General features: G+C 59.2%; 1 protein-coding gene across 7 annotated transcripts in view; it reads right to left on the reverse strand.

Moving 5' to 3' along the window:
• CPAMD8 (C3 and PZP like alpha-2-macroglobulin domain containing 8) overlaps positions 1-18,079 on the reverse strand; it is an 83,555-nt gene that overhangs the window by 1,658 nt on the left and 63,818 nt on the right. For 5 of the 7 annotated variants that reach the window (XM_045492451.1, XM_045492457.1, XM_045492454.1 and 2 more), the window contains 15 exons: positions 17,216-17,297; positions 14,217-14,373; positions 14,008-14,082; positions 10,919-11,084; positions 9,843-9,929; positions 9,629-9,765; positions 9,041-9,196; positions 8,867-8,929; positions 7,905-8,089; positions 5,873-5,960; positions 4,921-4,995; positions 4,181-4,286; positions 3,983-4,093; positions 3,024-3,233; positions 2,295-2,418 (listed from right to left, as the gene is read on the reverse strand). In XM_045492451.1, coding sequence (XP_045348407.1) covers positions 2,295-2,418; positions 3,024-3,233; positions 3,983-4,093; positions 4,181-4,286; positions 4,921-4,995; positions 5,873-5,960; positions 7,905-8,089; positions 8,867-8,929; positions 9,041-9,196; positions 9,629-9,765; positions 9,843-9,929; positions 10,919-11,084; positions 14,008-14,082; positions 14,217-14,373; positions 17,216-17,297 — 1,822 coding nt within the window. The remainder of the gene's footprint in view (positions 1-2,294; positions 2,419-3,023; positions 3,234-3,982; positions 4,094-4,180; positions 4,287-4,920; positions 4,996-5,872; positions 5,961-7,904; positions 8,090-8,866; positions 8,930-9,040; positions 9,197-9,628; positions 9,766-9,842; positions 9,930-10,918; positions 11,085-14,007; positions 14,083-14,216; positions 14,374-17,215; positions 17,298-18,079) is intronic. The other 2 variants (XM_045492456.1, XM_045492455.1) reach the window with 1 other exon arrangement.

Consider the following 18,079-nt stretch of genomic DNA (forward strand, 5'->3'; position numbering starts at 1 on the left):
CAACCGAGTGGGAAACTAGGATTACCTCGAATTTAGAAGTTTAATAACTACCTCCCTTCCCCACCCCCCACCCCTGCCCGAACCAAAGAAAAACAAAAGCCAACCTCTGGGCGGGCACTGGAGACAGCTAGCAGATACAGGAGGGAGGGGTGGGCAATGCTTGGGAGAGTTTAAAGCCGGGCACAGGACAACTACAACATGAGGGGCGGGTGAGGATCACACATGGACAGAAATGGCTTCAAAGTTGCTACGTTTTTGGTGAAGCAGTCCGGAACTCTCACCAAGTAAACCGAAAAGTTTAAGGATGTATATTATAATCCCCGGAGCTACGAGTAAAAAGTAATGCTAGGGGCGCCTGGGAGGCTCAGTCGGTTGGGCGGCCGACTTCGGCTCAGGTCACGATCTCGCGGTCCGTGAGTTCGAGCCCCACGTCGGGCTCTGTGCTGATGGCTCACAGCCTGGAGCCTGCTTCCGATTCTGTGTCTCCCTCTCTGCCCCTCCCCCCTCACGGCTCTGTCCTCTCTCTGTCTCTCAAAAATAAACATTAAAAAAACAAACTTAAGGACGTATTATAATTCCCGAAGCTACGAGTAAAAAGTGATGCTGGGGTGCCTGGTTAAGCACCTCAGTCGGTTAAGCGTCTGAACCTGGATTTCGGCTCAGGTCATGATCTCACCGTTTGTGAGTTCGAGCTCTGCATCGGGCTCTGCACTGTGTCACCATGGAGCCTTTCTCCCCCTTCTCTCTGCCCCTACCCCACGTTCTCTCTCTCTCTCTCCCTCTCAAAAATAAACAAAAAAGATTAAAAAAAAAAGAATGCTAAAATAGGAAGAGTGGAATCCAAATGGAAGCCTCCAAAAATATTCAGTAAACCCAAAGGGAGGCACGTGGAGAACAAAACAGAACACGTATTGAAACAGCAGCCATAGGGGAGCCTGGGTGGCTCAGTCGGTTAAGCGTCCGACTTCAGCCAGGTCACGATCTCGCCGTCCGTGAGTTCGAGCCCCACGTCGGGCTCTGGGCTGATGGCTCAGAGTCTGGAGCCTGTTTCTGATTCTGTGTCTCCCTCTCTCTCTGCCCCTCCCCCGTTCATGCTCTGTCTCTCTCTGTCCCAAAAATAAATAAACGTTGAAAAAAAAAAAAAAATTTTGAAACAGCAGCCATAAAAGCCCAGCAGCCCTATCAACGATTGTATTAAATGCACTCGGACCAAGCCCCAGGGCCTGGTGTGGGATGACGCTCCCCACCCCCACCCCGAGCCTCCCAGCCTTTGGTGGGTGCCCAAGGACAAGCATTCCCACTGGGTTTGCTGAGTGGGATTGGAAACCAGCCTGTGCCACTGATGTATAGTGGAGAGACCCAGGGCTCAGGCAGACACAGCCTCAGGCCTGACGGTGCTCAGCAACCCCTGGGAGCTGGCACATAGCTGAGCCGATAAAATCAACCTGTGGCTTACACCTCTGGAGCCTGCTGTTAACTTAGAACCAAAAGATTCGCCTCCTCCAGGAAGTCTGCCCAGCGCCCCTTCCCAGCCTCACCCACTTCCTCCTCCCTTCCCTGGAGTGATGAAGATTGTCTGACCAAACTCTTTTTCAGCTGGGCCTCAACTTCTGGGCTTCTGTGTTCATGTCAGCACTGTCCAATTGTGGCAAGAACCCTGCTACATTAGCTTAAGCTGGAATCCTCCCCCACCCCCCATATCTGATCACTCTCGATATCTAATAGGCCTCTTCCTCCCCATCACCCCTGGGGCGCGGTCTGATACCCTGGCCTGCCTTTAGCGGAAATACTGTTAGGTGGGTCCCGCCAGAATCCCCCCTTCATCCCGATGTTTCCTGTTCGTAATTCTCCGTCCACTGCCCCCCATCCTGGTCCTCGGCTACAAATCCCCACTTGTTCTTGTAGAGCTGGGTCCGGTCTTCCTCTCCACTGCCAAGACCCCACTGCATCGTCCCGCTACCTATCTCATATTCAAGTTCTCTCCCTTGAATAAAGTCTTCCTTCCCATCTTTAACAAGCATTGTGAATAATTTCTTTCTTTAACAGAGAGTCCCAGTGGGCCTCATGGACAGGCCTGTCCTGGGGTCCAGTCCTTGGGAGGACTCAGCCTCACCAGGCTCATACAGGCTGTTCCCTGATGTGTGTTGGGTAGACTGTGGGGAGAGGGGTCAGGAGAGAACGGATCCCCCATTTCGTTCCTGGAAACCTGCAGGCGGACCCCTCGATGAGTCACTCTCCTTCCCGCTAGGTCCAGGGCAAGTGAGGGGAGGGAGTTGGGGGGGTCCAGCTCTCACCTGTCCTCCGCCTCCCCCTCCAAGTCTATCACTTCATGGCCATGAGCAGCTGCCACACGCCCAGCGTCCAGGGGGGCTGGGTCATAGTCGTAACTGTATGAAGCAGAGGCTGGTGTCTGCTGCTCTGAAAGGAAGGGGCACTCAGTCAGTAGGAAGGCACTGGAGGGGGGGGGGGGGTCTGGATGACAGCCCAGAGGGACCCTGCAGAGGAGAGATACGGGCCAGAAGGAGGTGGGAGGTCACAAGGGTGGGGGAAGAGGACACAGAGATCACAGATGGGTAGATGCAGAAAGGCGCAAGCTTCGGGTGGGAGTGAGGAGAGACTCAGCAAGATTGAGGAGACCCAGAAACCCAGATACACGGAACCAGAGGCGGGGGGTCGGGGAGGACACAACGCCTGAGGAACAGAGGGTGATGGTCTCGAGTCCAAAGATAGAGAGACAGAGACTGGAGGAGAGATGCAGGGACCACCGTTGTGGGGAAAGCTGTGGGGATCAGGGACAGAGAATCCAGGACTGAGATTCAGGAAGGAGTGGTGGGAGAAACGGAAGAAAAAGGAAGGAAGAGGAGAGAGTGATGCTAGAAGGGGGTGGGGAGAGTGGGGAGGTGGTGATGGGGAGGAGGAGGTGATGGAGAGGAGGAGGAGGTAATGAAAAAGATAGGGTGATGCACTATTTATATTCAGGGAGAGGTGGGGTCCCAGAGGCTGGATCCAGAGTGGGTCCTCACCGAGGACACAGTGGCCAGGGGGCGCGGGCTCCAATCTCGCGCGGCCTAGGCAGGCGGCCTCCTGCAGGTGGCAGGCGCTGGTGTAGACGATGCCATCAGAGCCGCAGACAGGGTCCCCGCGGGCGGTACAGTCGCGGGGGCAGCCACAGCGCGTAATCTTCGCCCCCTCCTCTGGGGCAGCCGCAGGACCCCGCTCGCCCGGGGACCAGCCTGGGGGCGAGGCGAAGTCGGCAGGGACTGGGGGACCCCAATCCCCACCTGGTCTGCGCTTCCCACCGGGCCTGGAGTGAGGGAAAAGTCCCCGGGGGCAGGGACTACCTTCCACCGGGTGGGGCCTGGGGCCCGACAGTTACTGGGAGTCCCTGAGCCCTGACTCGGTAGAATTTCATTCAAGTGTTTGCTTACTACTTACGAAAACAAAATTTTATCAACGAAAGCAATCTAAACCCATTTCAAGATGTTTGAAAAATAAAGAAAAAGGCCCTGAAGGACCCCTCCCAGCCCCGCCCAACACTTTGCTGCGGCCACTCTCTGAGTTCATGGCCAAGGCCCTGCAGTCGCTACGCCTCTACTTTGTGGAGGAAGAGGTACGGGTTCTGCTTTGGGCGCCCTCCCTCCCCGCTCGGCCCCGCCCCTTTCCGCTGACCGCCCACACTCCATTCGGGCCCCGCCCCTTCCCGCTTTCACCTGCACCCCGCTAGGCCCCGCCCCTTTCCGCTGCCAGCCCACACCCCGCTCGGCCCCGCCCCTTCCCGCCTTCACCTGCACCCCGCTCGGCCCCGCCCCTCCTCGCTGCCCACCGACCTTCTGCTCGGCCCCGCCCCCACAATGTTCACCCTTGACCTTGCCCTCTTCTCCTGCCTTTACCAAGCGGTCCCCCTCTGCCTGGAGACCCCCTTCCCCGCTCTGATCTGAGCTCCAAAAGGACGGTCGGGGTGGCAGTGACCCCGCGCACTCACCGGGGCCCTGAGCCGGGGCGCGCTCCACCTCGTTGCACGCGGGCCCTGCGCACAGCTCCTGGGCAAGTGGACTGCGCGCGCTGACATTGTAGAAGCGCGTGGCTTCAAAGGCTGCGGGACGCGGGAGGCAAAGAGTGACGAAATGATGGGTGACAAGGCGAGGAACTGAGCTGGGGGCGCGGGCGGGCGCGGGCCTACCAGGCTCGTAGTAGTCGTACACAGAGACAGGCAGCGCGGACGTCCTGCCCACTACATGTTCACGGAGCGCCCGGAACCGCACGCAGGTCAGGCACCGGCTGGGGATCTGCGGGGTTAGCGGACGGGCTCAGGCCTGGCTGGGGCCACTAGGCTCACGGATGAGCTAGGGCCCCTAGGCTCTGCTCTGCCTCAAAGCATGCGCCCAGAACTGGCCGATTTGGGGGGGGGGGTACCCAGGGGGGTGTGTGAAACACAGGAACCTGATTCCACTCAATTTTCTGGGTCCTTCCATCCTACCTGGAAAAACATCTCTGCCCGTCTTTCACTCTCCCCTCCCCTAGCCCCTGGCATCCGCTAATCTGCTTTTGGTCTCTATGGATTCACCTGTTCTGGACATTTCATGTGCATGAGATCATACACTACGAAGCCTTTTCGTGTCTGGCTTCTTCCATCCAGTATCTTTTCCAGGTTCATCCACGTGCACCCGCGCTTCATTCCTTTTTTTGCCTGAATACCGTTCCACATCCCTCCCAACTTTTCCCACCAACGTGAGCTGAGCTGGCCGGCGCACAAGGCCACCAGCTGTGCCAGCTCTGCCTGGATTTATTATTGCTCTCGTTTCTTTCTCATGATAGGAGATGGCTGCAGGAACCACACTGGGCCAGGACAGCTGTGCCCTCACTAATTGGGGTGCGGTCGGAGCCTCCACCCCTGCTCCGCCCCCACCCCACTGCCGGTACCTCATCGAAGTAGAAGAAGACTCTGCGTCCAGCCACCTCGTACCTCTTCAGCGTGAAATGCTTGTCAGAGAGCAGCTGGTGAGGAAGCCAGAGGTCAGGTCCACCCAGCCCCTGTCCCCAGTGCTTGCTTCCTCCCCGGTCTCCGCGGGGCCTACGCTGGTCAGTGGGAGGTGGGCCAGTTCCGGAAGGAAGCCGAGGCCCCAGAGGCTGGGGGCTGACCTATGGTTGTCCGGCAAGTCGCCATGGACCGGGCCCAGGGGATGGAGGTCAGTGTGACCCGTGCCCTGCCAGCCCCCCAGGAACCCAGGAGAAGGTACCCCGAGCTCCCGCCTTCCCTCCCCTTCCTGCAGCCTCCCTTGATCCAGCCCCAGCCCAAGGCAACCCGAGGTGCCCAGCTGGGCCCTGCCACCTGCTTTTACCTCATCTACAACATGTAACACCCTCCAGCCTGGGAATTCCGTGTTTGATCCATAAAACCAAGGCTTCTGTGCTGGCCCTTCTCCTTACCCTGCCTCTTCCCAGCCTCCCTGATCGCCCCCACCCCCTGCCTTTCCTTCTCCATCCTCCCTACACTGCAGGCCTCCTCCGGCCTCGGGCAAGACAGCACCCCCCTTTTTGTGCCTCCCTCGCACAAAAGGGGGCATGGGGCTCGTCTCTCTTGAGTTTGAGGGTAGTGGTAGTTCTCCGGAGAACGAGCGCGGAGGGTATCCTATGGCACCCCGTGTTGTCCCTAAAGCACACCCATATTTGCTGAATCCCGCCTCCACCACCTGGGTCCCACCCCTCCCCACCTGCCCCTCAGCAGGCGACCAGCCCAAAAGCACCAACTTTGCCCGGAAAGGCCAAAAAAAAAAAAAAAAAAAAAAAAAAAAAAAGAGCTGGGACTTTGCAACCTGGTCAGGGTGGTCAGCTAGAGACCCCGCCCGGCTTCCGCCTTCCGGCACCACCTCACCTGCTCTAGGCTCTCGATGTCCACCCGGAAGCCTGAGAGCAAGGGCACGTCCAGGACAGCCATATTGGAGGACCCCGCATGCAGCCACCTTCCAACGAGAGGAGAGATGCAGGCCCTCGAGCTCAAGCCCCACGGTGGAATTCGTGGCCCCCTCTGTGCCCCCCCGCCACAATCCCCACGCCTGAAGTCCTGGGCGAACCCGCCCTAGGCCTGGCTGGGCGGCCCATTTGTAGAAACACAGGTCACTGGTCAGCCCGTTTCACAGTTGAGACCCTAAGATCATAAGGAGAGGGCCCTGCCGAGGGTTCTGGGCCTGACCCAGGTCTACTGACTCTGGGTTGTGCTTGCCCCGAACCCCGTGCTATGTCCCCAGCACAGGAAGCAGTTTCCGTGGGGCCATGGGAGCCCAGGTGACTGGGGATACTCAGTCACTCCCCAGTGCTTGTCCTCAGTTTCCCCTTCTGTGACATGGGGTATGCCCAATTGACCTCTGGGGCCTGCTACATGCCAGGCCCTCCCAGTGCCGCGTGCTGGTGACAAGGAAGGTGACTGATATTCAGAGGGGAACCGGTAGACTCTGGGCCCAAGGGGCCATGGTGGCCGCAGCCCCTGGGGAGGATGGGGAGGCTTCCTGTTGGGGTGAGGCCTGAGTAAGCCCATATCTGGATGGCACACATACATCCGAGAGAGGAACAGAGATGTCCCCAGCTACATAGGGCCATGGGAGCCCAGGCATGTCCCCAGCAGGCCTAATGGGGCCAGAGTTGGGCCAGTCTGCCTGCTTCCTGCTCCCCCTACCCCAGCTGATGGCAGATTGAGGGTCATGGGAGAGTGGCCTTGGCAGCCCCAGTGGGCTTTGGATGCCATGGCAACCATCCACCTTTGGGCTCCCATATTGTCACCATGGCAACGGGCATCCTCTGCGGGCAGCTGCCCGTGCCCCCCCCGAGGACCCCGGTGACCTGGTCCTGGGGTCACCCTCAGGAAACTGACAGGCCTGAGGCTCTGGTGAGTCGGGCAGGGGCCACAAACAGCTGTCCCCACCTGGGCCACCTGCCTCACCTGTCACTGGGGTCTGCTGCATCCATTTGGAAGCTTCTTTTTCCTTCTCTCATTCAAAAACCATCTGCAGTGTTAAGTGCCTGACATTAAGCATTTGCTTGCAAAAGCGTCCACGTCAAAGATATCCATCTTAGATAAACACACCATCAGCTGTTTGGCACGGCTACTAGATTCAACAACTAGACAAGGAGTCAGGCGCCCCACACACATGAAGTTCCCCTTTTAGAAAACCCTGGGCAGCCGAGATAACTAACCTGCTTTTCCCTTCCTGCTCCCTAACTCCTGCCCTTAATTTTAAATTCGCCAAAAAAGAGTGGACTGACGGGGCTGAAGTGTCCGACTCTTGATTTTGGCTCAGGTTATGATGATCTCACGGTTGTGAGTTCGAGCCCCGCGTCGGGCTGTGCTCTGACCGCACGGAGCCAGCTTGGGATTCTCTCTCTCCCTCTCCCTCCGCCCCTCTCTTTCTCTCTGCCCTTCCCCTACTTGTTCACACGCGTGCTCTCTCAAAATAAATCAATAAACATTAAAAATATGAGAATGGACTGGCAAAACCTTAGATCCCCTCCCTCTACCCCAGTCAAGGCAGAGCCCCAGGTCCATACTTTCTCTCTCTCTCTGCCTGTGACCTTGCTGTCTGGCCCCAGGAATGCTGTGTAACTTCCAGGACCAAGAAGTCATGAACCTTGTCCCTCAAAGTTCCCTGGGAGTTGTTGCCGAGGGTATCTTGCAACTGTAACAAAAGCCACAAGGGCTGGTCCGGCCACAGCAGCGGGAAATGTAGTAGGGAGCAGGTGCGTGCCCCAGGCATGCCAGCTGATAGCATCACAATCCACAGGCTCAGACTGACGCAAAACACCAACCCTGAGCACCTGCTCAGCACCCTGAGCCTGGGAGGAGCTGTCTTCCTCTGATATGGCCCTCCTCTGAGGCCCAGGCAGGAGTGTTGGCCGCGGGGAGGTGGCCTTACCTGGTGCACACCTCCAGGGTCACCTGATACTCCTGGTGATGCTGGTCGGCTGCTGGGTCGTCATCATCGGCCGAGGAGGCGGGAGCGGGGGTCCGCCGCTGCTCAGCCTCGGGCTCCCGGAGGCTCACGAGCAGCTGGAAGGCTGGTTTGGCCACCGGGTCTGGCACATTGTAGGTGACATCAATCTGGGGGGGGGGGCGGTGTGGGAGGACCGAAGCTTAGGGAACCTGGGGTTGGGGGAGGGGAGAGGCAGGGCCATGGCCAGAACGATGACAAAAGTGGCATGAATGGCAGATGTGGGGACAACTGTTACTTCGTTTAGCCCTGCAAGTGCCCAAGTGGGTGCAGATATGACCGTCACCCCATTTTCACGCATGTCAAGCCCAGGTCCAACAGCCTCCAGGCCTCTCCCACCTCTCCGCTGTGTCGTCTGGGCTCCCATTGTAGAGATGGGGAAGCTGAGGTTTTCAGGGTCTCCAGGCAGACTTGCCCTGTGACCACTAGCCGGAGCCCGCAGGCTGGCCTGCCCCAGCCCAGAGTGCAGCTAAATCCCAGGGCCTGGTGACCAAGGAGCTGTGGGGGGGGGGGCAGGCTGGGTCCGGGGGAGGGGGGCACATCCTGGTTCAGACAGCAGCAGGGAGAACAGACTTGAAGCACTGGGCAAACCCGGGGGGCGGGGGAGGGTGTCTGCTTATGGTCAGAGACCACTGGATTGAGGAGCAAATGGATTTTCTTGTGGGGGGGGGACCTACACTCGAGAGAATGCATGGCCACCTGCCTTGGTCAGGCTGGGCTGCATGACGGGGGTCAGAGAGTCTGTCCTGGGATCTCTCTCAGCCACACACCTCCATCCCACTCAGCCTGGCCCACCACTGAGCTTGGAGCTCCCAGCGTGCCCCTCGGGGCGTCCCCAGGTTCCAGAAGCCCCAGCGAGTGCCCGATCTCCCTCCCTGAAGCCCCACCTGCATCAGGCAGCAGCCTTCGCCCTTGGCGCTCACGAACAGCCCCGTGGGGAGGCTGGGGATCTGAAGAGAGAAGACGCCGTGACACCCTCTGCAGACACACAAGGGGGTGTGGCAGGCAGGGGGGAGGGGCCGCCAGCACTGCCCCCCAAACCCTGGTCCAGGAATACACACCGCCGCGGTCTGCAGAAGCTTCTGGTTGGCCGCGTGCAGTTCGAAAGTTTCCTGGTAGTCCAGGTTGGTGGAAGCCAGGGAGACGGTGAGGTTGACGCTGCCGGCATATGACAAGATGGCATAGTCTGCCAAGGCCTGAAGAGCCACACAAGTGTCCTGGGGACACAGCAGGAGGTGCTGTCAGCCCCGGGAATGGGTCAGCCAGCAGTGTCCCTCCCTGCTCCCCGCCTACCCCCCCTTCCCCAGAGGTCTGGCCCAAACTGGGGGCACCATGGACCGTCTCTGAAGGCCGGAGACCCAAGTGGGTGGAATGGAGAGTGAATCTGCGGCAGACAGACATCCATGGCCTGGGGGCCCTGATAACAGGTGGGCATGCCCACAGAAGCAGAGGCTGGGTCCCTGTCCCAAAGCCGGGTGCATCTGTCCCTCAGGCCCCACCCCCTGCCTTCTCTTGGACTCCTCATCTCCAGGAGCCGCCTTGGGACTTGAAGCATGTGGTGGCTTCCTGGCGAACTCTGAGCCCTGAGCCTGGACCTCAGCGACCCCGCCGGGACCTGAGCCCCTTCCTCTCGGCCCTGCTCAACTCACCTGAGTAGAGGAGAAGCCCCCGAGCGCGTTCCGCTGCTGGGACAGCCACTTCACCACGGGCAGGGCCGTGGCCACATCACCCAGGAGGGTGTAGGTCAGCAGGGCATAGGCCGTCATTTCCACCTCGGCTGAGACCACTGCGATGGACAAGGCTGGCTGGGGCCCTTCCAATGGCGGGACCCAGCACCCAGCACCCAAAGCAGGGGGCCAGTACCTGACTGAGAGACCCCATCGCTGAAGCTCAGGAATGCATCCTTGTCCACGTCCCGGGAACCCGTCAGGCTCCAGTGGGTGACCCCATCTGCAGGGCCAGGACAGGTCAGGGGCCACAACCCAATTAAGTGTTCAGCCTGGCATCCCGCGGTGAGTGTCAATGCATATGGGTCTCGAGGAGAGACGTGGCGGGGGTGGGGGGTGGACCCCAGGGGAGTAGGGTGCCAGGGGCAGATGGCTGGGACAGGAAGGGCCTTGGGGCTGTCTCAGATCTGCAACTACATGACGGACCCAGTCCCTCCTGTACCCCTAGAAGACATCGGTGGCCTCCCTCCTGACGGGTCCCTGATGCGGCTCCAGCCATCCCCACTCGGGACCGAGGCAGCCGCTTGCTACCTGGTAAGGCTCCAAGGATTCTGAGTTCGTGTGTGATGGAAAAGGCCCTCGGACCACAGAGAAATCCGTGCTCCCTGCCCCAGATCTCAAGCAGTTAGTCCTAAATAGACACTGTCATCCAATCGGGTAGTTTCAGAATTCTGCTTAATGTTTGTTTGTTTTTCTTCTTAGCAATGAAAGCATTTCTCAGGTGACACCATGAGCAGAAAAGCTGCTGGGGAGGGTGGGGGGCGGGTAGTGGGATGAGGGCCGGGAGGGGGCTTGGTTTGAGAGGCCTCCACGACTGGGGCTCCCCAAGCACAGTGAATACTCATTTTGTGGGTGGAGAGACCAACATCCTGCAGACAGAAACGGCTTCCTTCCCAAGGTTCACCCGGCGATGGAAGGCAGGGGGGCCCTCCCTGCCTCCCAGCACCCTGTCCGGGGGTTGGTCTCCAGGAAGCCTGGGGCGTTCTCTACTGCCCTCTGGGCCATCCCCTGTTCCACGAGGGAGAAAAATGACACACGGGCTCAAGCCACCCCATCCAACGGAGCCACTGGATGCAACAACGAATAACAAACAAAACAGACTGAGCAAAGGTGCCTCCTTAGCTCCATGCATGTTTTCATGAACCGTTTAGGGAGATGCACGGTGGGCGGGCCCCACGGTGGCCTCTGGGGTGGCGATCAGGAGCCACCTACTCTGCGTGATGGCCAGGGTGCGGAGTTTTCGCAGCGCCGCGGGGGCTGCTGGGCTGCGGAGCAGGGTCAGCGCGTAGGTGGTCAGGGCACTGCTGTAGGGGTCGGCGGCCAAGGGCACACTGGACTCCAGGAAGTGCCTCGCTCTGGCAATGGCGCCCCTCTCCTCCTGCGGGATGGGGTGGGGAGTGGAGCCCTGCGAGGCTGCTCTGTTCCCCCACCCACCTGCCCACCCGCAGGTTCCCAGGGCGCACCTAGGGAGAGCTCCCAGACTCTCATTCTGCCTCCTTCTAGGGCTCCCGCGGCCTGCGAACCTGGCTTTCAAAACCCCATCCCCTTTCTGTTGGTGCCAGCTTTCTTCCGAATGAGGTCTGAGCACAGTGTATCAACCCAGAGAAGTACTGGGGGAATCAGGCAGAGCCCTGACCACCCTGTCCCACCCACCCCTTCACCAGGCTGGCTTTTAAGAACCCCTGCCCAGGCCCACTTCATCCTCCAGGCCTCACTTCAAGTGTTGCCTCCTCCAGGAAGCCCACCAACCCTGATCATGCTTCTCCCCCAGCCCTAATGTGAGCCACTGGAGGACGGAAACTGAGTCCGCTCTCCAGCGGGGGCTTGATGCAGAGAAGCTGCCCAAGCATACTGGTTAAATGGAAAAAAATGAGTGATTAGAAGCATTCGTTTGAATTTGATAAATGAGCAACGGTGTTCCCGTGGGCACCGATGGAGCCATGGCGTTAAGATAACTCTGCTTTTAGGCCGCCCGGGTGGTGCAGCTGGCTCAGCGTCTGGCTCTTGATTTTGGCTCAGGTCACGATCTCACGGTTCTGTGAGTTCGAGCCTCGCACTGGGCTCTGTGCTGTGTGGGGCCCACTTGGGACTCTCTGTCTCTGCCCCTCTCCCACTCCAGCTTTCTCTCTCTCTCAAAAAAAGACATCTCTGCTTTAGACTGTTAAGATCTCCGAAAGCATGCTCTCCCAAAGCTCTCCATCTTTAGATCAGGACAAAGTATGGAAACTGCCCCTAATGCGGGGCGTTGAGATATACCAGGTACCTCCTGGGGCCTCGACACACCGCAGTTAGGACCCATGTCCCCATAGGAGAGGACACAGAGACGCAGGCACAGGGCCATGCAGAGACAGAGGCAGACACTGGAGTGACGTGGCCACAAGACTAGAAATGCCCGGGGCCTCCAGAAGCTGGAGAGGCCTAGAAGGACCTTCCCTTAGAGCCTTCGGAAGGAGCACAGCCTTGCTGACACCTGGACCTCAGACGTATGGCCTCCAGGACTGTGAGAGAATAAACTCGTGCTGTCTGAAGCCAGTTTGTGGTACTTGCTACAGCAGCCTGGACCCCAATCCAGGGGCCACGATCCAGCCTAGGGCACAGGGGCCTTCAGAGTCCGGAGTGGATGAAGACACACATGACACAGCTCTAAACGTGTGACAGGGTCCGAATGACCTGGAAGTCCATTTAACTGGAAGAAGGAGCAGAGCCAGAGGAGACAGGAGGGGCCCGCCTCAGGGGATGCAGAGGGGCCGGGGTCCCTCGGCCTCAGAGGTGCAGGCACTCACCAGCACCCCCACCCCCGGTCCTGGGACTCCCTCAGGACCGCTGGCCATCCTAGAGGCAGGGTGTATGAGTTTGCAATGGCTGTGTAACAAAGTGCCACAAAGTGGGTGGCTTAAACAGTAAAAAAAAGACAAGGTGTCACAGATCTGGAGACCGGAAGTCTGAGGTCACGGTGTGGGCCACTGAGGGAAGAGGCTGTCCCAGGCCTCTCCTGGGCTTGCAGCCGGCTGTCTTCTCCCTGTGTCTCCACGTCGTCTTGCCTGTGCGTGTGTGTCTGTGTCCAACCCCCTTTGTATGAGGACGCCAGTCATATTGGATTAAGACCCATCCTGATGGCCTCATTTTAACTTGATTTACCTCTTCAAAGGCCCTAATCACATTCCGAGGTATGGGGGTGCTGTCTGGGCCCCCCACCACAATACGTTGAAGCGCTACCCCAATGTGACGGTGTTAGGAGGCGGGGCCTTTGGGATGTGATTACGTTTAGCTGAGCTTCTGAGGGTGGAGCCCCCACAATGGGCTTAGGGTCCTTACACAAAAAGGAAGAGACACCAGAACTCCCTCTCTCTCCACACGTGCGTACCAAGGAAAGGCCATGTGTGGACACAGCGGGAAGGTGGCTGTCTACAAGGCAGGAAGAGAGTCCTCACCAAGGACTGACTCAAACAGAACCTTGACTTGGGTTTCCCAGTTTCCAGAACTATGAGAAGTAAACGTCTGTGGTTTAAGCCTCCTGGACTGTGGTATTTTGTTACGGCGGCCCGAGCTGGCTAAGACAGGGGATTAGGATTTCAAGATATACATTTCGGGGAGACACGATTCAGCCCTTTAACACGGGGCAAGGGGCCCTCCAGGCAAAGTGCACAGGACCCAGAAGATCTTAGGTCACGGCAAACCTTAGACCCAGAGGTTAAATCTGGATTGGGAGGCCACGAATTCTGAGAAAAGCCACAATTCGCAGTTTGTCATCAGGGGATGTAGAACCGATACAGATGTTAGGAATGGTGGGGTCCCTACTCCCAGCATTGGGGTCCACCAGGGACGCCCTCACCGCAGGGAACATGTTATACGCACCCCGCTTCACAGAAGCAACAATGGCTCTCCAGTCCCTTGGGACAACTAAACCTTGACTGGCTCCAGTACCCACTGTAAATGGAGGTTCTAGACCCTTCCCCCCAAAAAATTTCACAAATTTTTGTATAGGACTCCCGGAAGTGAGCCCGTGGGTCACTAGCCAGGAACGTGATGTAGCCCCAAACAGGGTCCCGGGGTGTCAGATAGTCCTGGGACGTCTCGTACTCAGGATACGGCACCTCCACACCCCTCCCCCCACGATTGTCACAGGACCCTCTCAATCCTCTGCCCGGGCTACAAGAAGGTGAGCATCCTGGGACCACAGGAAAGCATGAAAAAGAGTGGAAGGAGGGCATCAAGGAAGAGATAAAGCCTGCCCGAGGACGGCCAGCCTGGCCTGCGGGGGTGACGTTGCCCACCCACTCCCCCAGCGGCCCTGTGCTCACCTCCGAGGCAGTGCCTGTCTCCAGGAGTGCAGCCACCACGTAAGCCGTCAACGGGACTGTGCCGTGGATCCCACCCTGCAAGAGGACTTTGGAGCCTCACCCTGAGCCAGAGGGGACAGCCCCTGACCTCCTACTGGCCCGAGACAGCACCGGGGAGTGGGGGAGGGGGCAGGGCTAAGGCACCAGAAGGAGGCTGAGAGGCCACTCACCTGGATGTCCTTGTTCAGGATCCTGCCCACGGCCGGGAAGGAGCCATCCCCCCGCTGCTGCTGGATGATCCAGCCCTTGGCAGCCGCCAGCTCCTGCGGGTCGATGAAGATGAAGCTTCGTGCCTGGGCAAAGGACTTCAGGACAAAGGCCGTGAGCCTAAAACAGGATGAGGCAGGGGCTGGGAGGGCCATGGGTCGGGGACGGTGGTGCAGAAAAGGTCACCTCCCATGGGCACCCCGAGGAACCGTGCACGCTCCCTGCACTGCCCGAGTCTCTGCTTCCTCCCCTATAACACAGGAGGGTCCAGCTTGCCCTCTCGGGGGCTGTTGTGAGCACTCCAGGGAAGTGTGTGGGCACCCAGCAGGGCCCAATGACAGAGGCCCGCCTCCCTGCAGCACCAGGGTCTGGCACTCAAGGCCTTCCCGGGAACTGGTCCAGCCTTGCCTCCCCCTGCCACATGCAGGAGACCTTCCTTGTTGCCCCTCCACAGCCACTGCCTGAGAGATCCCCAGTCTTCGAGAGAGATCTCCAGTCTCTCTTGGAAGCCTGCAGCCAGGTGCCTTAGATGCTTAGACCCCTGATGGCCCCACCCAGCCACAGTTAGGGGCATTTCGGTCCCTGGCCCAGAGAGTGACTTTAGAATGGGCACATGCGGTGATGCTGGGAGCAGCTGCTGCAATTTTGCCACCATGAGGGGAGCAGCCACTGTGCTGAGAGAGCCCACAGGGGCCCAAGGAAAGACCCGGGGCCCCGATGCATTGTGGGGCTGCCAGACTGGCCAACCCTGTGGCCTCCCCAGCACTGTGGCGTGAACTGGCATTCAGAATTGCCTATCGGCCAGATTTCTGTGGCTTGAATTTGGTAACGTTCCGCCAACCCACTAGCCTCAGCTACGTGTCCAGGCACGTTTCCCTTCCCGTTTACACAGGACGAGGTCCCACTTGTCTCTCAACACTCAGCCCACGTGCCTCTGCCCGGAGGAAGCCTCTCGGGCACCCCCGCTCTGGGATGGGCTCTCTGGACCCTCAAGACCCCCGCCTGGCCTCCCCACAGCCCACCTCTGGGTCACAGTTGCCCATCCCTGGCTTTGCGGCCTGTGCCTTGCCCACCCCGCACCCCTCCCCGCTCTGTCACGGTGCACCCGAGTGACTTAGTTGATGGGACCGAGGGATGAATGAGGGGGTGAAAAAGAATCGCGGGGGTGAAAAATAAACACTGGATGGAAACCAAGGAGCCGAGAGGGACGAGCGATAGAACTGTCGGCAGGAGAACGCCCCACTCAGGACGGGGGCGCGGTCCCCGCTCCTCAAAACCCAGTGGCTCCCCCCCGCCACGCCCATCAGGTGGCTGTCGTCCAAACGGCACAAACCAACAAGTGTTGGCAAGAATGTGGAGAGACCGGAGCCCTGTGTGCTGCTAAAGAAACAGAAAGTGGTGGGGCAGCTAGAAGAAAACGGTCAGCGGTTCCCTGACAGGCTAAAGGTGGCGTTCCCATGCGACCCGGCGGTCCCACTTCTGGGGATTATCCCCAAATACGAAAGCGGGGTCTCAAGGAGATATTTGTGCACCCGTGTTCCCAGCAGCTCTGTCGCCCCAGACACCATGGGAGCCCCCCCCCAGCTGTCCAGCCTGATGAACAGAGTAACAAAACCGGGCGTATCCAGACAGCCAGATATTTATTACTCGGCCTTAAGGGGGAAAGAAACTTTGACACCTGCTCAGCGCGCGTGAATCTCGAGCACACACTCGCAGTCTCATAAAAGCACAACGCGGGGTGCCTGGGGGGCTCAGTTAAGCATCTGACTTCAGCTCAGGTCATGATTTCATGGTTCATGGTTCGAGCCCCGCGTCGGGCTCTGTGCTGACAGCTCGGAGCCTGGAGCCTCTTCCGATTCTGTGTCTTTCTCTCTCTCTCTCTCTCTCTGCCCCTCCCCCACTCACACTCTTTCTCTCTCAAAAATAAGCATGAACAAAAAGTTTTTTCAGGGGCGCCTGGGTGGCTCAGGTGGTTGAGCGTCCGACTTCGGCTCAGGTCATGATCTCGAGGCTCGTGGGTTCGAGCCCCGCGTCGGGCTCTGTGCTGACAGCTCGGAGCCTGCAGCCTGCTTCCGATTCTGTGCCTCCCTGTCTCTCTGCCCCAACCCACTCGCATTCTGTCTCTGTCTCTCTCAAAAATAAATAAACATCAAAAAAAAAATTAAAAAAAAAAAAAAAGTTTTTTCAAAAAGAGTTCTGGGGAGACGGACAGTAACGACCGTACGAGAGGGTGAATGTACTCGATGTCACCGCACTGGATGCTTAAGATGGTGAAGACGATAAACTTTGTTTGTGTACTTTACCAAAACTAAAAAAAAAAAAGGAAAAGGAGAAGGAAAGGAAAAGAAACAAACTCAAGTGGTGGCTCCGGGCTCTGTTGACGTGAATCGCCAAAATGCGAAATAGCCCATACCCTAAAACCTGTGCGTGCCTGCCCCAGGAGTCAGCTGGTCCCGGCCACTCTCCCTCCGGGACCCTGAAGCCCATCCCTGCCCTGGACGCCCCCAAAGCCAAAGGGAAACCAGGCCCCAGGCTGCTGTGCCCACACACTCCCCCGACTTCAGCCTCCAGGCGGTGGTATGGTCTCTCCCAGCCCACCCCCTTCCTACTCCGGGTCACCCCCATTTCCAGGTCCAGTGGTCTCTGAAGAGACCAGAACGCCCAGGACCTGCTCCCGAGGGGCTGGAGGGCAAGGGCTCCGCCTGGGGCACTGCGGCAACAGCAGCAGAACCCCCCTCCCTTGCCGCACCCGGGGCCCAGCACACCTGCCCACGTCCTGCCCTCTGAATCCCGGGGGAGCAGGGGCCACGGCTGTCTCCAATTCCCAGCCAGGCCCCCCGGTCACCCCGGGGATCTGGCCCTGAGCATCCTGGCCCTGCTGTGCTGCGCGTGAGGCTGTGGTTCCGGGGTGAGGGGGAGGTGGAGAGACCCCGCGGCCATGCCCTCCGGAGTGGGGACTCACCACATGCTCCCCGATGCGTCCCGATCCCCGAAGGCGCTGTAGGAGCCGTCCTGGTGCCTGTAGGTCAGCTGCCGCTGGTAACCTGCGGGGCAAAGGGAAGGGTCGGCATCCTGGCGAGCCGCTGGGACTGGGCCTCGTCCTACCGTGGGACCTCCACGTGATGTAACACTCCCATCCGGAGGGGCCATAACTGTCCCACGCTCACAGCCGAGGCCCTGGAAACTGCCCCACCACCCACAACTGGAGATGCGCAACCCCACTCCACGGGTGCGACCGAAACCTCCACTCTATTCCTCTCCCTTCCTGGAGTCACCTCTTTGTCACCCCTGCTCACATACCCATCACGCCTGGGTGGTCGGTGACGTGCACCATCTCGAGGCAGCACCCTCTGTCCCCGGGGGTGGGCACTATGCCACAAGAGCTTGGTGTGCTCAGAGAACAGAAGAGCAAGGGGGCAGGGGAGGGACGGGAGGCGGCCACTCGGGCCACCCTGGGGGTCTGGCCTTGCATGGGCGGTGTGAGCGGGGCTGGGACGCAAGGGGACGTGGGCAGTGGGTGGTCTGTAGGGTCCAGGGAGGAAGCAGGCAGACCGGGAGGTGGGCACCGTCCAGGCGGGCAAGGACGATGGGCCGCCCCGCATCAGGTGGTGGAGACAGTGTGGGCAGAGACGCTGAGGCCTGGAGGAAAGAAAGATCTGGAGAGCAGCAAGGTTTGCAACTTCCCCGCTGGAAGGACGGTGCTGCGCCCTCGGAGGTGGAAAGAGCAGAAGGGAGCGCTATACCAGATGGACAGTGACCCCCCCCCCAAATTCATGGCCACCTGGAACCCCAAAATGGGACCTTACGGGGAATAAGGGTCTTTGCA

Source organism: Leopardus geoffroyi, chromosome A2 (assembly GCF_018350155.1).
Source record: "Leopardus geoffroyi isolate Oge1 chromosome A2, O.geoffroyi_Oge1_pat1.0, whole genome shotgun sequence".
Lineage (NCBI taxonomy): Eukaryota > Metazoa > Chordata > Mammalia > Carnivora > Felidae > Leopardus > Leopardus geoffroyi.